Here is a 22,093-nt window from a genome sequence, read left to right as displayed (position 1 = left end):
ATCACAATTACTTTGTCATTGGGAGATTAACAGCACTTTGTTGAAACAATTTTATAAAATGTTATAAATTGACAATTTGTACAAATTGCACCTTAACACACGTTCTCAGATGCATTATTCAAATGCTCCATCAGCTACTTAGCATCCCTAGATTAGCAATCTTTTTTCTCCGCTATCAATTTCCTACCAGGTCAAAGCCCAAGAGACCTGCAGGGCACCAGAGTCTCAAGGAGGAGTAAAATCTTTATGGCTCAGTAGGGCACCAGCTGATTGCTATTCCAACAAGGGGCAGTCTGGTAAAAAACAAAGATATTGTGTGTTCGATTTGCAGTAATTACAGCCAGTCAAAAAAATATAGTTTAGACTCACAGCAGTCAAGAGCACCCACTTAAGAATAGGCAGGAGCACATAGATACTGAGTGGGCTGTTGAGGAACATCCTACTATATGAGAAGGCATTTTTCATAAGCATTTATGAAAACTGAATAAAGTAACAACCTAAGTGGTTTTAAACCACTCTGAAAGATGGCACTTAGAAGTCTGAAACAAGAACAAGAGTTCAAAACAAAAATTACTTAAGCAACTCATTTTCTGGACAGAACTCGATGCAATAATTTATCGCTTTACTAAAAAAGAATAGCCTGAAAAAGTGTTTTGGTAGAAAGAAGAGAAAGAAAAAGAATTTCACAGGCAGATAATATATTTTTCATAAGTCAATAACACCCCTCCAATTATCTTGAGTGAGAGATATGTTAATTTTACTTTTGTACTGCTTACATCTTAAACTATTAATGATTACTTTTACCTGATAATTGATTTAAGGCTGATTTTTTTCATGTATAAACAGGACAAAAGGATAATGATTTTGTTAGAAATTATGCACCCACTGGAATCTTAAAAGAACTTACAGAAAGGTCTTCTGCCTTTAAGGTTTTACAAGGTCTTCTCTCTATTGCCCTCAGCAAGGCCAGCCAGCTGCTTAAGTTCAACACCCTGTCAAACTGGACCAATTATACTTTCTACTGCCAAGAAGCTCCAACTGTGAAAAACAGCATGATCATAGAATCATTAAGGTTGGAAGAAACCTCTAAGGTCATGGAGTCCAATTGTCAACCCAACACCACCATGCCCACTAAACTATGTCCCTAAGCGCCGCATCTACTCGTCTTTTAAATACCTCCAGGGATGGTGACTCAACCACTTCCCTGGGCAGCCTGGTCCAATGTTTCACCACTCTTTCAGTAAAGAAATTTTTCCTCATGTCCAATCTAAACCTCCTCAAGCGCAACTTGAGGCCATTTCCTCTCGTCCTAATATAATGATATACTGTATATTAAGACCTTGACTGTGTACAAGCGTCTACACCTCACACAAATTGACCTTATATTATAAATATTTCAAGTTGTATCTTCAAAGGTTACAAAAAAGGAAAGCAACTATGATAAAACCAGCACAATGTGTTCCAAAAGTGCTGCATTTATAGGCGTTTACTTTTCACGTTCACCTTCAATCCCTTCTGTAAGTTTGGAGGGCTAACTTTAAAGGAGTCTTACAGGATGCATATATTAAAAAAAAAAAAAAAAAAAAAAGGTTGAATCTTTGGCTGTGTTTACTATACAGCAATGGAAGTCTTGCTTGTTATGTTTGAACTACTGAGACTACAGAAATTTTTCAGGACTCAAAAATGCAAATACTCCTTATCTCTCATATTTGCCCATCTGTGAGGTTGAAGGCTATAATGCCTAGCATTTTCACAAATGAACTCACACTAGGAAAGAGCATTGTAAACCTATGCACTAAAGTGCTCCTCTGACACTGGAGGGAACAGAAGCAGACCGTAGAACGCTTAGTTAAGCTAAAGGAAGAGAAGCTTGTTTAATCTCTTCAGCACAACTCAAATACAGTTGGAACAGCAGCAGCGTTTTTCAATTAAATAGCATTTCTCTTTAACTGTTTTTAGTCACTGGAGAAGATTATTTTCTTGTGTACAGACAGCTGTAGGAAACAGGTCGTAATGGGGGAATCATAAAGAAACTGATACCTTTGTTTATAATGTAAATAAATAAAACTATTACAGATAGACTTAGAAAGCTCACATAAACAGAACACTAGAAAAATGCAAAGAAGAGTTTAAATGCAGAGTTAGAGGTGTACATGCAAAGCTAGTTTTGACCGTTTGAGTGGGATTCGTCTCACCTAATTTTAGACATCTCTGACAGAGATGAGCTGGTTGCCCTGGGCTTCTCCCAATGGAGAACAAAAAGACCCCTTTCAGGAATGATTCACTGAACTTATTTTAGATGTCAACTGTAGAAATGAGATTAACTACTCCCTGTAAGTCCCCAAATCCTCCCCCCACCACCCCAATCCCACCTGTCAAGTAAGTCCAGGAGACTAGTAGGCACATACAGCGTAGACATCTGATCAGGAGGGGGGACGGGACAGCGGGGACACAACAGACACCCCACCCACACCACTACCACCCACCACATCATCTTACTGCAGTGCTCAGTTTTGGGTTGGTTTTTCTTTTTTTTCCCCTCCATCCATTGTAAAATTCTTGGTATTGAATTTCCTCGGCACTTTATTCCTTAAGGTTCTGATGTGCCACCCCTATTGGGGTGGCAAGAGGGCATCAAATTTACATAAACAGAAATTATGAGACTAAGAAGTACCACAATATTTCATACACATTCCATAGGACAAAGAAGTCATTCCTCAGAGCAGGACACTCTTCATTTTAGTTATGATCTACAATATAGGGCATGAATTTCACAATATATATTTGACTCACAGCTGATTTCCTCCTGTTATCACTGAAAAACTGAACAATGTTAGAAAACGACACAAACTTAAGTTAACATATAATAAAACTGTTCAGTAGCACTGGTTGAGGAAAATAATCATCTTTATGATCTCAACTATTTCTGTTCTTTGGTTCTTTTTTTTTTCCTACCTATACTCTTCTGTGAATTGTTGTTACTTCCTTGTCTTAAAGTTCTTCATCTTACTTCCCTCATCATTTCTATCTTACCAAAACTTTGCTAGACACTTTTCCCATCTATTTTATCAGACAGAACGGCTGTTTGTTTATTGTTTAATACTAACACCAAGTATTAGCACTATGGCTTAGGAACTAACTTCTCTAATGAGATTTAGACAGAGGAGTTACTTTTTGCAGAGAGGATGAAACAATGGCTCTAGGAGGCAATTTACATTGAAAAAAGTTCATGAGGTTTCTTGTCATAATAGCTACATCTCTTTTTGGCATGGGTAGGGAGAAGATTTTGGTTTGGTTTGTTTAACAATTAAACCTAATTTCTGCAGAATCAGAGCATGGAAGTTCCAAAGCTATATAGACATACTAAGTAGAAAACTTTACATTAATAAAATAAGTGGGGAGGAATTCTTCCAGGTTTACAATAAGCAATCTGTTTTTATCCATAACCCGTTCCAATATGGCTACACTCCTCTGCTCTATCAACCATGCACAGAAATTTTTTTTCCTAAGTATTTTAGTGTGCTCAGAAAGTGCTATACCACTAAGCACAACAGTGGTATAGCATATCCCACCTTTCTAACAGTGGAATCACGTTAGATGTCTGCTGCCAAATACACCTTCTACTTACCACCATTTTAGCTATGAGGTTCTAAAAATATGTACTTTTCATTTAAATAACTATACTCTCCTCTCATTCAAAAGCAAATAAATATTTTTGCTAAAACTTCATTACAAACAATTTAGCCTTTCAACAAAACAGAAAAGTTAATCAAAGAATAAAGCTTCAAAAAGAAAACTGCAAATGGGGTTCACAGTGTGTATTCTAAATCCAAATTCAGATCTACTTGGATAACAAACTAAAAATAAAGCAAAAAACAGAACAAACAAAAGTGGATTAATTAATCAAAAAGCTGATTAATTTGTCAGTTTGTCCGCACTTCCCTCATCTGTTCGAAGGGAAAAATCAATGATCTTTATTCTCTAGCAAAACTCCCAGAAAACAGTAGTTTGCAATTACTTGGCAATTGTTCTGTACCACACCTGCAGCAAACAAGCAGTAGGGAAAGCCTGGAATTCAGATCTATTTAGGATTTGGGGGTATTTTTATACTTCTGTTATAATCCACTGATTTTTTAAATTTGATTTTTAATTTATAATCTAAAACTATTTAGATAAAACAATTGTGAGGAAGATGATGAGGAAAAGATACTATCAACACTGAAATATGAGAAATTGATCTTTAAGATATTTGGGAAGCAGCAACATGTTATTTTTAAATGAAAGTCCAGATCAAACTATTTCAATGGCTCTAAGAAACAGGACCCTCTTCAAAAAAAGTACATTTTCTTAAAGAGGTGAATTACCACTGTTGTGATGGAAAATCTGAATCACCAAGAACATCCATTAAAAAAAAGGAAAAGTAACAATTTTTTAAAATTCTATTATAAATACTTTGTATTAACTGAAAGAATCAGTTTAAATGTAGCCAGTTTTTACAAGGAATAGGACTGGTTTTGTTACCGTAAGTCGGCAGATGAAAAACTCTCTAAGACTCAATTTGGAGTTTTAGAAAGCAGGCATTCTTTATTGCGGCGCCGGGTGCAAGGTGGAATTTCCACAAATCAAGCACACCTATGCCGAGATCACCGTTACATTTATACACGAGAATTACAAGGTAGTACACTCCCAGTTACAATGATTGGTTAGTGATTTGCATATAATTATAATATCTGTTGTGTCATTCTCTTCTGTTACTACGCTTGCACAGGGGAAGGGTCCTCACCTGGGCAAGGGTCTTCTTGACCTGTGGGTATGTCTTTTAATATTATAATGAAGGCAGTTCACTTCAGGATACCTTAAAAGTAAGTCTTGTTGCCAAGCTGGCCAGCTAGATATCTACCTTCCCAGGTTGTCAAATAACTCATCCTACATACAGTAGGACCTAGGGGCTCTGGTTATGGTTCAGAAAATAAGGATTAAGGCTACCATGGTCCAGAGAATAGGGACTTCAAGCAACACAGCCTCGGATAACAAGTCGCACAGCAACCCATACATAACGTTAACTTAGAGGCTAACTTCTTAAATCAAGATGTTCTTATAGTTGCTTATCCACTAACAAGCACAAAATATAGAAAGATTCATTAAAACTTTTGATAATCTTCAACAGTTTTATAAGCCACTATTGTTATTAACAGAATAATTAATAGGTCATTTCCAACACAAATTACACTTCACAACACGGGAACCCCTGATTACATGTTTATTACATTTAGGGAAAGTCCAAGTAGAAGTGAGAAGCCAATATCAAATCATAGTTACAACCATGTATAGAACAGAAGGTCACAACATTTGGATGCAAGGGGTGTTACCACACAGTGATTGTTTCATTGAATAACAGACTTGCATAAGAAATTCATTATAAAGACTAGAAAAAACCCAACAGAATAAGACTATTGCAAGTTGCTTACCAATATCAATATATTTTGGGTCCAAGGGAGTACCAATAGAATTGCAGAGAACCAGCACATACTGTATGGAAATAAAAGCAAGTGTCATTCCTACCACGTTTTTTGTAAGTTAGTAAGCTGTACAAGGTTTTCTGTGAAGGTGTATCTCATAACCCACATTTCACACAATCTAATGCTGATCAGCAACAGAAAACAGAGGGACTGTGACTGCAGTAAATATAAAGCAGCATAAGCGTGAGAGTAATGAGTTATTTGCCAATTAGCACTATAAACAAAGCCAAGCACAAAACAGAAAAATGACCAGCTGTTTTAAGAGAAGGAACAAATCTACCAGACAAAATACAATATGCAGGATGTACCACCACAGATAACATGCGGGCAAGACAGCCAGTGTCTCACGCCCTGCTCTGTGGGGCACACACTGTTCTGTGATTATTTACTAGCATGGTACACCAGCAATTTTTCAGTGACTCAACTCTCGCCTAGCTGTTCATGCAAAGGATAATCTAATAAACTGCATCAGACCCCCTCGCTAGCTCCCAGAAGTTAGAACCCTTGTTCTATCCTTTGCAGACCTCGATCTCCTTGAACCTCCAAGCGGGCTACAATGGGGGGAGAAATGTGAATAAGACTATCCCTCCGCCCTGCAGTATCACAGATACTACAAAACTGATGAGTTTTGTTAGTTTTGCCCTTCTTGTAATCCTGCTTGGGAAGGCTTTGATAGCACAGATACCTCAGATTGGTCTGTTAAACTCAGGGAGATGCAAATAAATAAGAATTGACCTAGACACCAGTGTTTCATTGTTGTTGCTGATGTATTTATTGTTGCAGACCCAATTCAAGGATTAAATAGCTTTATGATGATTGCACAGGGAAGTAAGAATATCTTGAATGAGAAGTGTTGAAATTAAGTAGTAACTTTTACAGTAAAGTTGTTAGATTTTAAAAAAAAAAAAAAAAAAAAAAAATATACAGGGCTGCCAAAACTTGAATCACCTAAGAGCTGTTATCCTGACTCTCCAGGAAATGGAAGATAATTAGTTCTTCATAGCTCTTTCAGCTCCTGAACAATTTATGTAATTGTGGTAGCAGACTACAGCAACTGTAGAGCTCACCCCTTTAAACTGACAGATTGGTAGCTTATTAATCACAGGAGAATGGCACAATTTAGGTTTTCAGCTACTGTATGAATTTCATTCTTTCAGAAAAAGATCTGAACAAGGATTTCTTTTCATTAAATAATTTATTTTTCTGGTTCTGCCAGCAATAAACACGTCTCAAAAATAGTATTTTTATTTCTTCGTTCTTGAGTTAAACTTTCCACCAGCATTCTCAAATTTCTCTTTTCCAAAAAATATGTCGAGCCTCCACCTCTGTAGGAAACCACACCTGGCTTTTTAAACTATTTATTGTTTGTTTCCATTATGTGTATATTAATTCTTCTCTGGTAAATTATCCCAACATTCACTCTTCAACCAATTTCTCTTTTAAGCCCTTTTTACTTATTTCTGAGACTCTAAGTCAGTAGATCAGAGACTGCCAAGAGGTGATGGAGTACCAGTATCCAAGACAGAGGCTGCATGAGCTACACAGGGTGGTGCCAGGACAAGGGAATTTGCATTGTCTGATTTGATCAAAGCAGAAAGCTCGAGCCTTGCTATGGGTATCCACGTTAAGTTTTTCGTAACTTACTGACATTCATATCCGCTTGCAATACCTTTAAGCAGTTCCTGCTGAAATTAGTCTTTTTTGCCCCATCAGCTATTGCTGTATGTTTTGCCATCTTGAAATCACAATTCTAATGACCAAAATCTATTGCAAAACAAATCTGTTTTTCAGAAAGCAACTCTAATGAACTGCTACAGAAAGGATAAACTTGTTCACTTCATTTCCTAGAAGCTGACCCCCCACAGTGTTAATAATTACACTGGAGCCATTTCAAAAGAATTGAAAGATGCTTACTATGTGTAATTTTCAGATGCTAAAATTAAATCTCTTATTTATGCTCAAGAAAGTTACACTAAGTCCCTCCACTGTTTGCTTCCTATTTTAAAAATACAACCCAGAAAAATCTCATTTTATTGCACTCAATTTCACCAAATGGTTTTGGCCATGTATACATATTTTCAATCCATATGACAGTGCACCATTTATTGCACAATCAAGCAAAGCAGCACTAAAGCATTTTTTTTTTACCGTTGCACCAATTGACTCCGTCTCATGCTCCTCCTTTGTAAGCAATATACAAGTGATACAGAAAATAATTCAGAAGTGAACGCAGTAAGAAAAAACGTGTAACAGCATCACGCTAACCGAATGTACATTAACCAAAGGATACATTTATCATATAATTTGTCACTACATTTAAAATAAATAAATAAACAAACAAATGGAGCAGTTTGTAGTAAGGTGTGATTTATATCACCTAAAAAAATTCCCCTTTTTTTTTTCCACTTCTGACTGATTAATTATTTGTTACCATTCTGATGCTCTCCTACTTCTGGCTTTTCTTTGGAGAACTGTTCTTAATGTTTCTTTAGAAATACTTATCTTGAAGGCTGCAGTTTTCACTGAGTTACTAATGGCTACAAGGAGTTAAAATATAGAGGCAGTTAATCGGTTCTGCACATTTTTGCTGTTACTTTGTTGTTTGTTGGAGTTCTTTGTTTTTAAACACTGAGCCCATTCAAGCGCCATTCTGTCAAATGACAACTGAATGACGCACTCCGAGACAGATTCAGATTTTTACATTTCATCTTACTCTGGCTGTAAAGCACTGACATGTGGAACAGAGCGTTTCAAGTGAAAATTAAAAGAAAGACTTTACCTGAGGTTGATTTTCATCTGCTTTAGTTGCTAAAACACAGAAGTCTCCATAAGTTGTTATGGAAATCAAGCTCTTGACATATTTCACATACTTCTCATTGTTTTTTGTGTCCCAAAAGACTACACAGTATTCTGGACGATCAGGACGGGTATATGCATAAACAACCGTATTGGAGCAGTAACCCCACTGCCAAGAGAGACAATTTTGATAAAACCTATCAGAAATTATAAGAATTCAATAATAAATTGTTCACAGCTATGAAAGAGAGTGTTTAACTTCATATACACAATCAGTATTCAATATTCTTTACCTGTCAGGTGATGAACTGACTTATTAAAAGTATGTGAACACAGCTCTGGCAGTAAGTTATCTGCATAATATTAAACTGGCAAAAGAAGCCTTCCCATCACGCAGAATAACCTATCACAATCAGAATTGGGAGGATCAACCTCAAAAACTGACAAGATCTCACTTCCCCTTGTTTCTTCCTTGTTCAGTGGGTACACGGAAATACGCACTGTGATGATGTTTTTTCCCATGAAAATGCTTGCTCTATGACTATTGATTTGGAAACCCAAAGTTCATTTCCCAAGGGAAATATAATAAACACCTCAAACAGTGCAATTCCTGAAGCAGACAGAATCAAGCAATTATATTAGAGCACTATAATAACTCACATCACCTCTTCCATATTACTAACATAAGAAAAACCCTCCCTTCCCCCCAGAATATAATTATTCATGTAACAAGTAGGAGAAAGGGCAAAAACGCAAAAGAAGAAATGGAATATCCAAACACTGTAAAAACCATTAAGAGGTATTTTATTGCATTCAACTGATTTAAATTCTAGAAATTAATAATGAAAACCCTTTCTAACACAGCAGAATCAGAAAATACCTCAGAAAGGAGGTGAAGTTAACAAACAAACTTAAGGATGATGATGCAATTGTAGAAAAACTAATAGAATTCTCTGCATCAGCATTTACTAGAGAGAGAGGAGAAAGCTTGTTAGAGAGCTGGCCAGAAGGGTTCCCACACTCTACAGGGAATGAAACCGAGACAATAAACTAAAGTATCAGCAAAAGAACTTTTAGAATAGATCTATAAACTGAATGGTAATAAATTGTCAGAACCCAGTGGTTTTCACTCAAGTAGAGTTCTATGGGAATTCAAACACAATGCTGTGCAATATAGCCAGAGGAACAGGAGTGGGCAGATGTAAAAAGCGTTATGATTCTGGAAATCACAAATCAGTAAATCCAGCTTTCACACAAGGTAGAGATGGGGGTGGGGGAACACAGGAGTTAGATGGACATGGGTAAATACAACACACCGGGCAGTCATCATGTTTTTAGTCCTGGAAGTTGTACCTCATTCATTTATTATTATCATTTATTATTATTTATTATCTTTCAGAGAGGCAAGAGGCATGCGAATGAAGATGACCCAACTGATATGACCTAGCTGGATTTTCAAGAAAATCAAGCTCATTTTGGATACAGGAGGAAAAATAAAAGGATTGGAATAAAGGTAGTTTTTGACAACCAAGAGCACTACCCACAGGATCCTTCCCAGAGATGCAAACTGGAACTTATACTACTCTGAATATTCAGAATTTATATGAAAGGAGTAATTTATGAGGTAACAAGTCAGTAAACTGTAAATCATGTTTGTCAAATCTAAAACGGATTTCAAGAACTAGCAAAGGACCCCAGAATGCTGGATGATGAGGAAGGATATAAAGTGAAATCCAACATAGATTTGAATAAGGTAATATACACCAGAAGAAATGTAACTAGAGCTATAGACTCTAAATTAGTATTACAACTCCAGAAAGATACCATGTAAACTATGAATAGTTTAAAAACAATCAGCTCAATTCATAGTTTTTACTGTCATATTAATTTAGAACCCCCTTTCTCTTATTATGGTAAAACTTGAAAAATACAGGAAACCGGATTATTCAGTAGATTGGTAATGTGATACTAACACTTCAGCTCCAGGTCACTAATTCCAATCCAGCCTAAGTTAATGACAGCTTTGAATCACTACCATTTAATGACCGTCACCTTTTAGAATATCTAGTTCCTAAAAGGGAGTTACTGATATGATCAGAAAGAACATAGCGGTAGTAATGTGTAGTATTTATTGATGGACAACACATATCATTCACTATAAAAATATTTAACATTGAAACTGAGTATACTACCAACAGGTTAAGAGTTTATTTGCTGCAGAAATAAATTAATTTGAGCACATCTTTTTCCACTTTAAATATGCAAAAGAAAAAAAAAAAATAGAGCTGACACATGCAGTTTCTAAAACTAAGGTTTCAAAATACTCATTTGCAAACTGTGCCAGATCTTGAAATACACATGGTCTCATAGATACTGATGAGTTTAAGAAAAAGCAATAGGCCTGTGTTCCAGCTGTTACACATTTCCCAGAATAAACATTAGGTAGCATTTCCTGCAAGACTAATTTCCAGCTCAAATTTCCAAAGTCTTTTCTAGCAGATTTACAACAAACTATTTGAGATTGCTTCCTAGCGGATTTGTGTTTATAACTCCCTGACCAATGATTTTTCACAACTGAGTGGAACAATACATTTCAATATAGCTGCAGTATGTTCCTCACATTACACTCTCTTTAATCACAGTGGTTACGCACTGATGATTAAAGAACATATCGTGTGCTGGGGGAAAAAAAAGTATACAATGCTGTATACTGGACAGTAATTGCTATTTTTTGTTAAACTGTAAATTTAAGTGAAATAGTCCTAACTCTTTAAAAGAAAACAAACAAAAACCCCCATATGGTAGACAAGATAAAAACATTATTTAGAATTAGCTGAATACACACTTACAAAAAGTATATTGGGAATTGAAATACAAGTAGAAAGTATGCCTATCAGGTTGCATTCATTTCTACTGTTCAGGTTTCTACACAACTCTCCTGGTTCAAACTAGTAACTCACCACCAAAAAAAAAATGACAGTAAAAGTAAGGCTCAAACAATTCCCATTGTATCACTTAGTCGACTCAGTTTAACCAAACAGCAATGAAAACACTGGAGCCTTACCTACATGACAGTCTCAATCACTACCAAATTTAGAATCATGCCCAATTCTGTTAATATTAACAAAGCATACATTTCCTTATTATGAAAATAAAAATCATAAATTCATTATAAAAGCAATGGCTAAGTCATTCCATTACCAAGACAGACACATTCCACTACAACTTCAAGTCAGTAGTGTTGCTCAAACATTAATCATAAGTTAAGCATTGATTTATATATTAGAGAAAGCTACTTTTTCAACCCATTCAGAAAGAGAATATATAACAGGAAGTTTATTAATACAGTTAAGTGCCACATTACTACATACCTTGTAATCTGGACGAATGTTTGCAAAATATATGTAAGAATCAACAGCTAGTGCAATTTTCAGTCCACTTCCTTCCCAAGACAAGGCAGCTATCTGTTTGCCAGGAACTTTCAGTGTGCGCAAATGCTTTTTTAAGACAAGGAAAGAAAAAGATTCTGAATTTATCATAGGAAAACCACTCTAAAATACATAAACAACAGTTTTGATAGTTGATGAAAACCAAACATACATCTTCTTTACAGTACCCCATGACTCCCAAATTACAATACGCACGCAAATAAAGGGGGAGATATTTAACATTCATTACCATAAACTGTTCTTTTGCCTCAATTCTTTGTCAGAGAGAAAGAAAACACAGGACTCGGTGACAGTTCAAACTTACAAAAAATAAATAATAGATGGAGAATAACAGTATAAACATTTTTTCTTTTGGTTGGTAATTTGAATCACCTTTGTAATTTCAGTCACTACTAAAATAAACACAACAATAGTACTGATACCTGACATGACTCAGAAGTTTCATTTACACTGGAAGTGTATTAGTCAGTTGATGTACAACACCCTTAACTACAGCTGATCATTTAAACAAATAAAAACACATAGCTAATCTATATCAAGAGCATACAATGAATCAGCTGCAGAGGTACACAATTTGCAGTGGGGGAACAGACATTTTCCTCCTCTTTATTCCCTTTCAAAAAAAGTCTAAGAAAGTCAGTTAGATGTCCATTTACATCTACTAGCTAGCTCTTAAATTAAGAGCTAGCAAAGAAATACACTTTCCATCTTTTTTTTTCTTGTATCTTTATTTTGCTGTAGAATTTGAAGTTGAATGAAGGAAACAATTGAAAAAAAAATAATGTTTTCAAAAACTATAATCTTAGTCCCACAGAGCACTTGTTTGTGGGAAGCTTTTTGTTTGCAAGTAATATAGATGTATGTAATAAAGGATACGTTAATCTACTCTTTACTGTAAGAGCTTGAATAATCTTAGGCTTTAAAAAAATGCAACTTTTTACTGAGCAGAACACTGATACTTATGCTTAGATCTAACTTTCCTTTTGAGGGCATAACTTTGTGCCTAAATAAACTGTTATCAATGAACTTACACAGTTTAGTACCTATTTCACGCCTTTGATCAGATGGAAATACCAGGTCCAAATACTGGTCGCACATTATTCACGGAAGATACCATCTTCCAAAAAGTTAAGTCCGTACCTGAATATCAGAACTAGTACAAAACAATTCTAAAATCTAAAGAATTTACTTGTAAACACTAGATACAGAATCTGGAACACCTGTTTCAGTTAATCTGAAGGACATTAGTAACCAAAGACATAACATTATTGCCAAAACCTTTGGTTCCATTTAATACTTTCAACTAAGGAAACCCCTACAGATAATGTTGGATCTTAACCCCTTTCACAGCACAGCTCACAGCTCTATCCTTCTTACCACAGTTACCCTCAGGGCTGACAAGTACTTTCTCTGCACAAGGAACAAACTTCCTCACACTCCGATACTTAGCACTAACTTACTGATTTCCAGATATATTACTAGGAGGGAAAGTGAAATTACCTGAAATTACCTTGCAAGGCAAGAGTAGCACCATGAACGAAAATATATAGCAAAGTTGTCTCTCAACTGGTGAACATTTAACATCTTATAAAAAAGACATGAAGTACAAAAAACATTTACAAAACAGTATCCCCAACAGAAAAATGAAGATTAGAAGCCGTTTACCTTGTCTGAGGTTTCTGGTCCATTGCTTTTACTGATATCAGATGCCGTTTTCTCAGTTTTACTGATTCCATAAAAATAGAGGGGAGCATTCACTGCCGTATTTTAAACTCCTCATCTAGAGATGCCTAGGTCTCTTACAGAGCCAGTGGAGAACAAGTACTTCCAGATTTGAAACACAGATGTTAAGTTAGCATCTTAACTGCTGCCTAAGCATTCCAAATCGCTCATTGACTATAGTCTGAACTCAGGTATCTGAGTTAGGTGTTCCAAGTTAGACACTATGCATATCCCATCATTTAGTGTTTTATGACACACACTCAGATTTTCACGCTGGCCGCTAACTTGCTGTTCTAAAAGGGTACCTGGTCCTATGTCATCTTCCCAGATCCAGGTGGATATCCTAGATACCTTAGGGCACATTAAACACACTAAACACCTACATTTTGGCATCCAAATTCCACCAGTAATGACCACATAGACAAAACACACGAAGATAAAAACCTTTATGTTATGTAAGTATATTAAATATTTTTACCTCGCCAAACGGAGTATAAAACTGCACAATGTTTACATCTTTATCTTGAGAAGTTGCTTTTAGGGAGCCTGCCACTGCCAATACGCTTCCACAGTGGTTCCACTGAATACATACTACATTCATACCAGTGTCAATCAAAACAGGATCTAGTTTTTAAGAAATAAACATTAAGAATATGAACACAAGTAGACGTTTTGGGTCAAGAGTAGCTCAGTAATTAACGCCCCACATTTTGTACTTACTGTGGTCATTCTCATCTCTCATTATCTGGCATCTTCCATTGTCATAACAGACAGCAAGACAAGGACAATCTGGTTCAATGTAGCCCTCTGTACCATGATACCAGTGTATTCCAGCAATACTGAATGCTCCAGTTAAGTTCACCAAACAACTCAGTTTCATTTTCACCTACACAAGAATGGTTAATTATTTAAAGTCATATACAACATGCTATTTAGAAGAACAATTTACATCTCTACTGATACCTTGCAGAAGACCTATGCAGAAGTCTATGCAATTTTTTTTCTTCCTCTCTCAAGAAAAATTTTCACAGTCTCAAAATTTAATTTAAGAGTTTGAAAAACTTCCTTATTCAAAGCCACATCAGACATATGAAGACACATATTTTTAACTGCAAAGAAATACTTTAATGTTGGCATTTTCATTCTTTGAAAAGTAAAGTAACTTAAAGAAAACAAAACAAAACCCCACCCCACACATACACACAAGGAACCGCACTGGAACTTTGCAAAAAATAAAAATAATTTCAAACCACTCCCGGCGACAAGATTTTTTTAAAAAAGAAACCTTTTCTCAGCTTTTTCTTGATAAAAGTCTCTTGAATAATATATTAAAATAATTGGAAAAAACTAAATGTCCAAATTAGAACACCGATTAAGATAAGTTTACTTTTGTAATAATTATCCCTGTATATCTGGTAACACAGGTAAGGGCTTTTTCTGAAAGATAGGAGTGCACCTGGATCACTTTGAGGAGGGCTACCAGGTAACTTGTGGAAGGGAGGGAGGGAGGGGGAGAGAGTACACACGATGACACATGTTGTTGATAACAGGTCGGGGGGGGGGGGGGCGGGGGGGCACAGCGGGAGTAACAACAACTTATTTAAAGAATTTCAGTCATTTACAGCACATGCTAGAAACACCATGACTCACACAGAGGGAAGAAAGAAATATACAATGGAAGGTTAAAGGGGGAAGGGGAAGGTTAAAGGGGGAAGGGGAAGGTTAAAGGGGGAAGGGGAAGGTTAAAGGGGGAAGGGGAAGGGGAAATTTACCATAACAGGCAAATACATTGCTCTTTTCAAAGTCAATGTTTTACTTCTGGTTAGCATTTTGTCACAGTCATATTCAAATACTCCAATTAAGTAGACAAAAATAAATAAGTAAACCAAAGTTGTAGGAACACAGCAATAGTTTAGTTACTTCCTTTCATTTTTCCACTTATTACCAGGTTTTCTCTGAAGCATGTATCATTCCTTATGTAATAAAGAATGACAGGAGCAACAGGAAAATAAACTACTGCTTTATTCTAAAAGCACACTAGTACTTTTAACGTGAGCTTCATTTAATTTAATTAGCATCACAATACATATTTTTACGTTTTCAATAACTACTGCAAGGCAAAAAGGCATTAGTTGATGGGATATTCATTTAGCTACCAAGAAATATTTATATTAGAAAGCTGCAGCTGCATAAATCTTGAATAGAAACTTTGTGCACAAGACCTTGTCCAGTTCTCAGTACTGAAGTCCACCAACTAAACAAACAAACATGAAATAAATTAAGAGGAAGTAAGTTTTTATGCCCGTTGAAGTTAATACCTTTATTATACCACCATGAACTTACAATAAAGTTTCCCTGATTGTCATAAATGTGGATCTCTCCATTTGCCATTCCAAAGAGTAAAACTTTGCTATTGGAGGACCAGGCCACGTGGCACAGGTGGGTACCTTTCAAGTCTTTTCCCCAAATGCGATTGCCTGTAACAGAACATTGATTGTACTTAATAAACATAGCACAAAATTAAAAACAGGATGCAAGTTACCAATGTAAAAACTGAAACAGCTAAAGAAAGTCAAAACAACAATTATAAAGTATTAATTGTATTTATCTAGAGAAGCAGAACCACTATGTACATAATACTGAAAACAAAAGCTATGTAACACCACAACAATTAGTAGAGCTTAAATTTTACCATCCACTGATCCAACAATCACAGCTCCATCTTCATATACAATACAAATCTTTTGTCCATCAGCATTCCAGCTCATACTTCGAACAACAGATTTATTTCTATTGTTAATCATCTCTTCATACCAAGCACCTATTAGTAGCGAATGAAAAACGGAGTTATACTTCTGATTTAATAATCCTCTAGTGGATTCAAGGTACACGCTAATCACTGAATTCAGAAAGTAAAATTACTCTCAATTAAAAAAATATGCAAATAGGATGATAATGACAGTTCTTAGCAATATGAATTCCTGAAGTTGTTAAAAAAAAAAACAAATAAAACATAATACAGACACACAAAAGGTTTATAAAAGTTACCAAGCAATCAAATTAGATGTTCAATGAAATGGAGAAACCTGAGAATGGTCTGCTTATAAGTAAACATGAGATAGCAGGTTACACATGACTCTGCAATGTAGTATACAACAAAGATACAGAAAAAATGAATTTTGGAAAGGAATTAAAAACTAAGTTGTTCCACCCTTTCTGTAAAAGTCTAGCAAGACTACGCTATAGTGTCCCCCAGACTACACAGACATAATTATTGCGAAATCCAGTGTTCAGATGTGAGCTACTGATTTCCAAAAAGAACCTGACAAATGAGGAATCAGAGGAGAGCCAAAGTCCCAGAGGCGCCCTGCAGGAAGAGATCTGTGCTTACGTAAGTTCAGAACTGACAAGAATATACTAGGAAACATAAATGGAGGGAACAACCATCTTTGATAGGAATATATATTAAGTAATTTACTGGTTCTTTTCCAAAACTAAGAGATGATTTATGTGACCATAGCCACCACATATCAGGCAGAAAGACTAATCAAGCGATATTCTTTATTCCTGAAATGAGAAGCTGAGCTGAGATTTTATTTGTTTCCATTTTTCATTACACAGAAATCCCCAAGAGAAAAATAAAACCCTTTATTTTCTTTTTCTTTCCCACGTGTGTTGGAAAGCGGTTAATTTGACTGAGAGGTTTGCCGACTTTCAAATGAATTTAAGCATACCAAAGAAGTACATGTGTGAAAAGGTCAAGAACAATAAAAGCCAATTACAGCAATACACTGGTTAGTCATATTAGTTCACTGCCTTAATTAAACATTTCTAAGGATTGTTTTTATGGAAGTATTTAATTGATGTTCTAAGCAGGGTTGCTAAGTTCTTGTAGTTCTACCAGTATGTCTGTATGATGCACTTTGCAGAACTATTTAAATATTACAATGATACACAGAACAGAACCTACCCAAAGAAGCACTGCTTCTTTTTTTCGTCCACTATACTATTTTCCTCCAAGGGAATAAAGTAACAGAGAGAAGAAAATAAGAAATTTAGAGCAGTTTACCAAGCATATGGCTAAGAACTGATATCTTCTCCTAAGGTAGCTCTGCAGGACAAATGTCTTTTTATATGTGACTACACTATGAAAAACGTAGACAAGTATTACAATAAAAACTTGGAAACCATTTTAAATCTATTCTGACCTTTACAGTCTGCAAAATAAAAAGTCTGAAAAGAATTGTAAAAATTGGGGGGGGGGATAAAAGAAAAAAGATTTCTCACAACATGGAATATTATCCCATCTTAAATTTATCCTGTAGAATACCTTTATACAGCATCCACACAATGATGAGTCCATTTTGATCACTGGTAGTCAGTTTTTGATACTGTTCATTCCAGGTCACCACTTGCACTGAACCTAGAAAATGATACAAATTTTTTTATTTACACCATTTAAATAAGTTAATAAAAACCACCACATCCAACTTAATCAACCTGGAGCTTTTCAAAAATTTGCATTGCTGACTTTGATTTAGTTTTAGGCATTCTTTCTGTATCCCTTGTTTCCTCTTTCAAAATTCTGCTAAATGGCTCCTTTTGCTTCTGTATTCACCCACTTGAGTAACATCCTCTCCTAATTATGCTCAGAATATTGCTTCAATATGCAAAACCCAAATCATAGTTCTGCGGTTTCTGACTGCCTCTGACAAGTTAGTCTGGGAAGCTGTCAAAACTTTACAGTCATGTTGTTTTGTTTTTTTCTTCCTCTTAGTAGTTTGATCCTCGTAGTGCTGCACTTTTAAAACAAAATCTCCCTCACGATTACCAAAGAGAGCACTCTACACACAATTGCTTCAGACCCTCAAGTCTCACATGGGATCCTACTCATAAATATTTGACCTGACATGAAACATTTTCAAACCGTTTCTAAGCAGCGTCTTATTTCATCAGTTCAACACTGGATATGAACTTGGTCACTTCAAGCATCACACTCTTTCATGCCCTCACCACTAGTCATCCATTTCCTCTGTATCCTTTCCATTTTTCAGCATTTCAGTCATGAACTTTATCAACAGATGCAATCAAAGATATCCTGTATGTCATGGATTTTTGAAGGTAATAGTAATCTATTTCAGAATTGAAAGACATCCATTCAAAATATCCACTAAATCAATTCCTCACAATTCTTTTTTTTTTTTAATCATATTTAACCAGGCCCCTAAAATAACCTGAATGTTGGCAGGTTTCAACTGCAAATCCTCATAAAAAGACCATTTCTTTAAATAACATAAGGATTTTAGCATTCTATTCATATCCCATTGTCCACGGATGATGACCATGTAACATTTTTCACGCGAGAGTTTAATTCCTCCCTGTCTAATTTCCCTGCATTCACTTTTTACTTTCACACGCTATCGTTCTCTAGCCTGTTTTCTAACCTCTCTAAACTTTGTCTGTATACTATAATGCAGCCTACATACGTACACATTCTGTAGTTGGTCAATAAATGGAAAGTGAAGATATATCTAAAACAGAGATCAGGTTTACTGAACTAACTTTGATTTCTTCAGAAGTAAATGTAAAGCTACCGTAACATATAAGCAAATCTCATAGACACTATCAAAAAAACCCCAGGGTTATCCACACATGTTGCTAGAAAAAATGCTTAAGAATGCTTTTAGTCACATTTCTCATTTTAGCTTATCGTACAGAGGTTAAAACTTTATATATATAGTGTAAGAGAAAATTGTTCTTTTTTTTTTTAGAACACATTAGATCATCGTTTCTTTTAACTTAGCAATTCCAGCATCAACTCCCCACCAGTTTAGCTTTTCTCTTCTGCTATAAAGCATTCTTTGTCTGTCATCTACCAAGGCAGTATGTGAACAAATGTATGGGAGCAAACATATCATGATCTTTTATGTAAATACCTAATAATATATTCCAGTCCCATGCAACTGATTAGCACTTCCAGATTAACCATGCTGAAGTCGGAGATAACAAGCACTATACCAGTAGCACTGCACGATTAAAAAAAACCCCAAAAAGTCCCTCTGTAATATAACACATACAATAACATCATCCACTTAAATAGAAATCAATACTTCCTTCTCAGGATAATGAATGGGGGCCAAATAATTTGGAAAAAGCAAAACCTGAGGTAATACAAAACACAAGTTAGGCTGTAATGTCAAAGTTCACAGACTTAACCTTGCAAAATCCATAAGCAAACTTTAAATCGTAACAGGCAGAGCTTGATTTGTGCAGCATGCATCTGCATCGCACATATCGTATCAGCCAGGAGAATTGAGGTAAGGCTACATCAGTTTGATTCTCAACCCGGTAATTCAATCATAGATCATGAAAGATTGACTGTAGGTTTTTCATCAGATAACTTGGTAAAAATAGATAGCCAAGCTATTACACACCCGAGTTGAATACTGATAATCTTTATTTCAGGCTTACAATAAAGAGTTATAGCAAAATTACTCTATCAACTTCACAAAATATTTTCAAGTATTCACAAGGTTTGGTTTTTTTTTTATTCTAATCAAAAGTACATTAAATGCCCAAAGACACTTACCACTATGACCTTCAAGAGTTTGATTCACAGAAAGATTGCTAGGAGCTGCAAGTCCCTTTATTTTTGCTTCATCTAAAAATAACAAATATAGCTGTAAAATAAACCTAATAAAGCATACATATTACTGTGTCTCTATCAATACTGCAGCTCTAATCACTATTTACATAGATAAAATTACTTCACCTAAATGTATGTAAATTGTAACTGCAGGATGAATTTCCCACCCCTCAGTTCAATGTGTTTGCTATTCACATCTGTCATCCAAAGTCATACTCTTTATGGTCTAGCAGTTTTTCAGGAAAAAAAACCAACAAAACAAACAAAAATACCTAAAACAACAACAAAAACATGGCTATCACATTTTGTTACATTCAGAAAAAAGTTTAAAAGAATTTGAAAATGTATTAGATTTTACTTTTATTGGAACATATTTATTAAAAAAAATATATACACGCCTTTCTCCCTAAAATAATGAAGCTGGTAGAGAACATTCAAAACAAGATTAAGAAATAATGAAATAAGTTCCAAAATACGCTGGAAGCCTATACAAAAAGAACAAGAATGAAACGTATGCCCTGAAAAAAAAGAAGCACTGAAGAAAACTTCAGCAGACATAACAGGTAGACAAATTACACGTGTGCCACGTAAGACAAGCTGGAGGAAAACAGCGTTCAAAAGAAAGTGACAGCACATTTGATGTTTATGCAAACACATAAATATCTATGTACAGATTTAAAACATATGCAATATTGTCAAGTAACTTGTGGAACGAGTTATGCTTTCAGAATTCTGCAGTGTGGTGCATTTTGTTCTTAAAAGAAAAAAAAAGTAAGTCTCATTTACCTGTCTGTGTTTCTAATTTTAAAACTTTCAGTAATCCATCCTCTCCACCACAGGCTATGAAACCTTGATCCGTATTCCAGGAAATACATCTTAATCGAACATTACCGGGAATTGCAATCTGAAAAAGAAATATTTTGTACCTCTACATAGTTCTAAGAATCAAGTTTTATTTTCAAATACTCTATTTGAACACCTCAAAGACACCTGTGATAGCACACAAGATAAACATTTCTATCAACAGATCAGTACATGCAAAAAGAGACGGAAGACAATTAGATTTACAAGCACTAGTGAAACTGCAACACAACAGTTCAGAAAAGGGAAATCTAACATATGCAGTAAATAACAGGACATCTTCAAAGGTGTGCAGAGAAGGCGCCGTGAGCAACAGGTGAGAGGGCTCCCACTGCGCACAGGGCTTTGCCACGAGCTGGTCTCCAGCTGAAGAGCCACGTCCAAACTCTCCTAGGGGAGCAGTTGCTTAGGAGACGGCTGAAGACCAAAGAACCCCCAAGCCCCAAACCCAGGCCGAGAGGGAGCAGGCAGGACAGAGCAGACCAGCACTCTGGGCAGGAACCAAGCCCACGGCCGCACCACCAGCGCCAGCAGAGCCGCAGCGGCCGCAGGCAGCGGGAGGGAGCCCCGAGGGACGCTCCGCGCCCTGAGGCCTCCGCGCTCCCAATCCCCGGGGGCTCCCGGGGGGGCGGGAACTCCGCCTGCCCCGAGGACTGCCCGCCCCCCGCCGCCCCGACTTTCCTCCGTGCCCCAGGAGCACCTTCTTGCACAGGTAGATGAACATCCTGGGGGAGCGGGCGGGCGTAGGGGCGCCCACCCACACCGCTCCTCAGCAGCGCGGCGCGACGGGCCCAGCGCGGCCTCCCTGGTAACCGCGTCACCCTGGCAACCGCCGCCGGAAGTTCGCCCCGGGCGCGCGCTCCTCCACTTCCGGCAGCGGGAGAAGAAAGACGCGATTCATCTACCGCCGCCCGCCCTCCGGCGCCAGGCACAAGCGCTCCCGCCCCTTTGGGGCGGAGCCAGGTCTGGCCCCGCCCCCCGAGGCGCCGGCTGAGGCGGTGGCGGTGGTTAGGCTCCGCCGCGGCCCGCCAGCCGGCAGCGGCGCCGGAGGGCGGGCCCCTGAGCGGGGGGGGCCCGCCCCGGCACAGCGGCGGGCAGCG

The 22,093-nt window shown here is 36.8% G+C and overlaps 1 protein-coding gene across 3 annotated transcripts in view; it reads right to left on the bottom strand.

Moving 5' to 3' along the window:
- WDR35 (WD repeat domain 35) overlaps positions 1-21,809 on the bottom strand; it is a 48,354-nt gene extending 26,545 nt beyond the window's left edge. For 2 of the 3 annotated variants that reach the window (XM_076332723.1, XM_076332725.1), the window contains exons 1-12: positions 21,694-21,809; positions 20,919-21,036; positions 20,076-20,147; positions 17,817-17,909; positions 16,179-16,307; positions 15,830-15,963; positions 14,207-14,372; positions 13,965-14,110; positions 11,687-11,812; positions 8,299-8,484; positions 7,668-7,700; positions 5,469-5,529 (exon numbers count right to left, since the gene is read on the bottom strand). In XM_076332723.1, the coding sequence (XP_076188838.1) occupies positions 5,469-5,529; positions 7,668-7,700; positions 8,299-8,484; positions 11,687-11,812; positions 13,965-14,110; positions 14,207-14,372; positions 15,830-15,963; positions 16,179-16,307; positions 17,817-17,909; positions 20,076-20,147; positions 20,919-21,036; positions 21,694-21,717 (1,288 nt within the window). In that variant the 5' untranslated portion in view covers positions 21,718-21,809. The remainder of the gene's footprint in view (positions 1-5,468; positions 5,530-7,667; positions 7,701-8,298; positions 8,485-11,686; positions 11,813-13,964; positions 14,111-14,206; positions 14,373-15,829; positions 15,964-16,178; positions 16,308-17,816; positions 17,910-20,075; positions 20,148-20,918; positions 21,037-21,693) is intronic. The other variant, XM_076332724.1, reaches the window with a different exon arrangement.
- Positions 21,810-22,093: the final 284 nt, after the last annotated feature.

The sequence above is a fragment of the Aptenodytes patagonicus genome, chromosome 3 (assembly GCF_965638725.1).
Source record: "Aptenodytes patagonicus chromosome 3, bAptPat1.pri.cur, whole genome shotgun sequence".
In the NCBI taxonomy this organism is placed as follows: Eukaryota; Metazoa; Chordata; class Aves; order Sphenisciformes; family Spheniscidae; genus Aptenodytes; species Aptenodytes patagonicus.
Note: the sequence above shows the minus strand (reverse complement) of the source record. Positions and strands in the feature narration are given on the sequence as shown.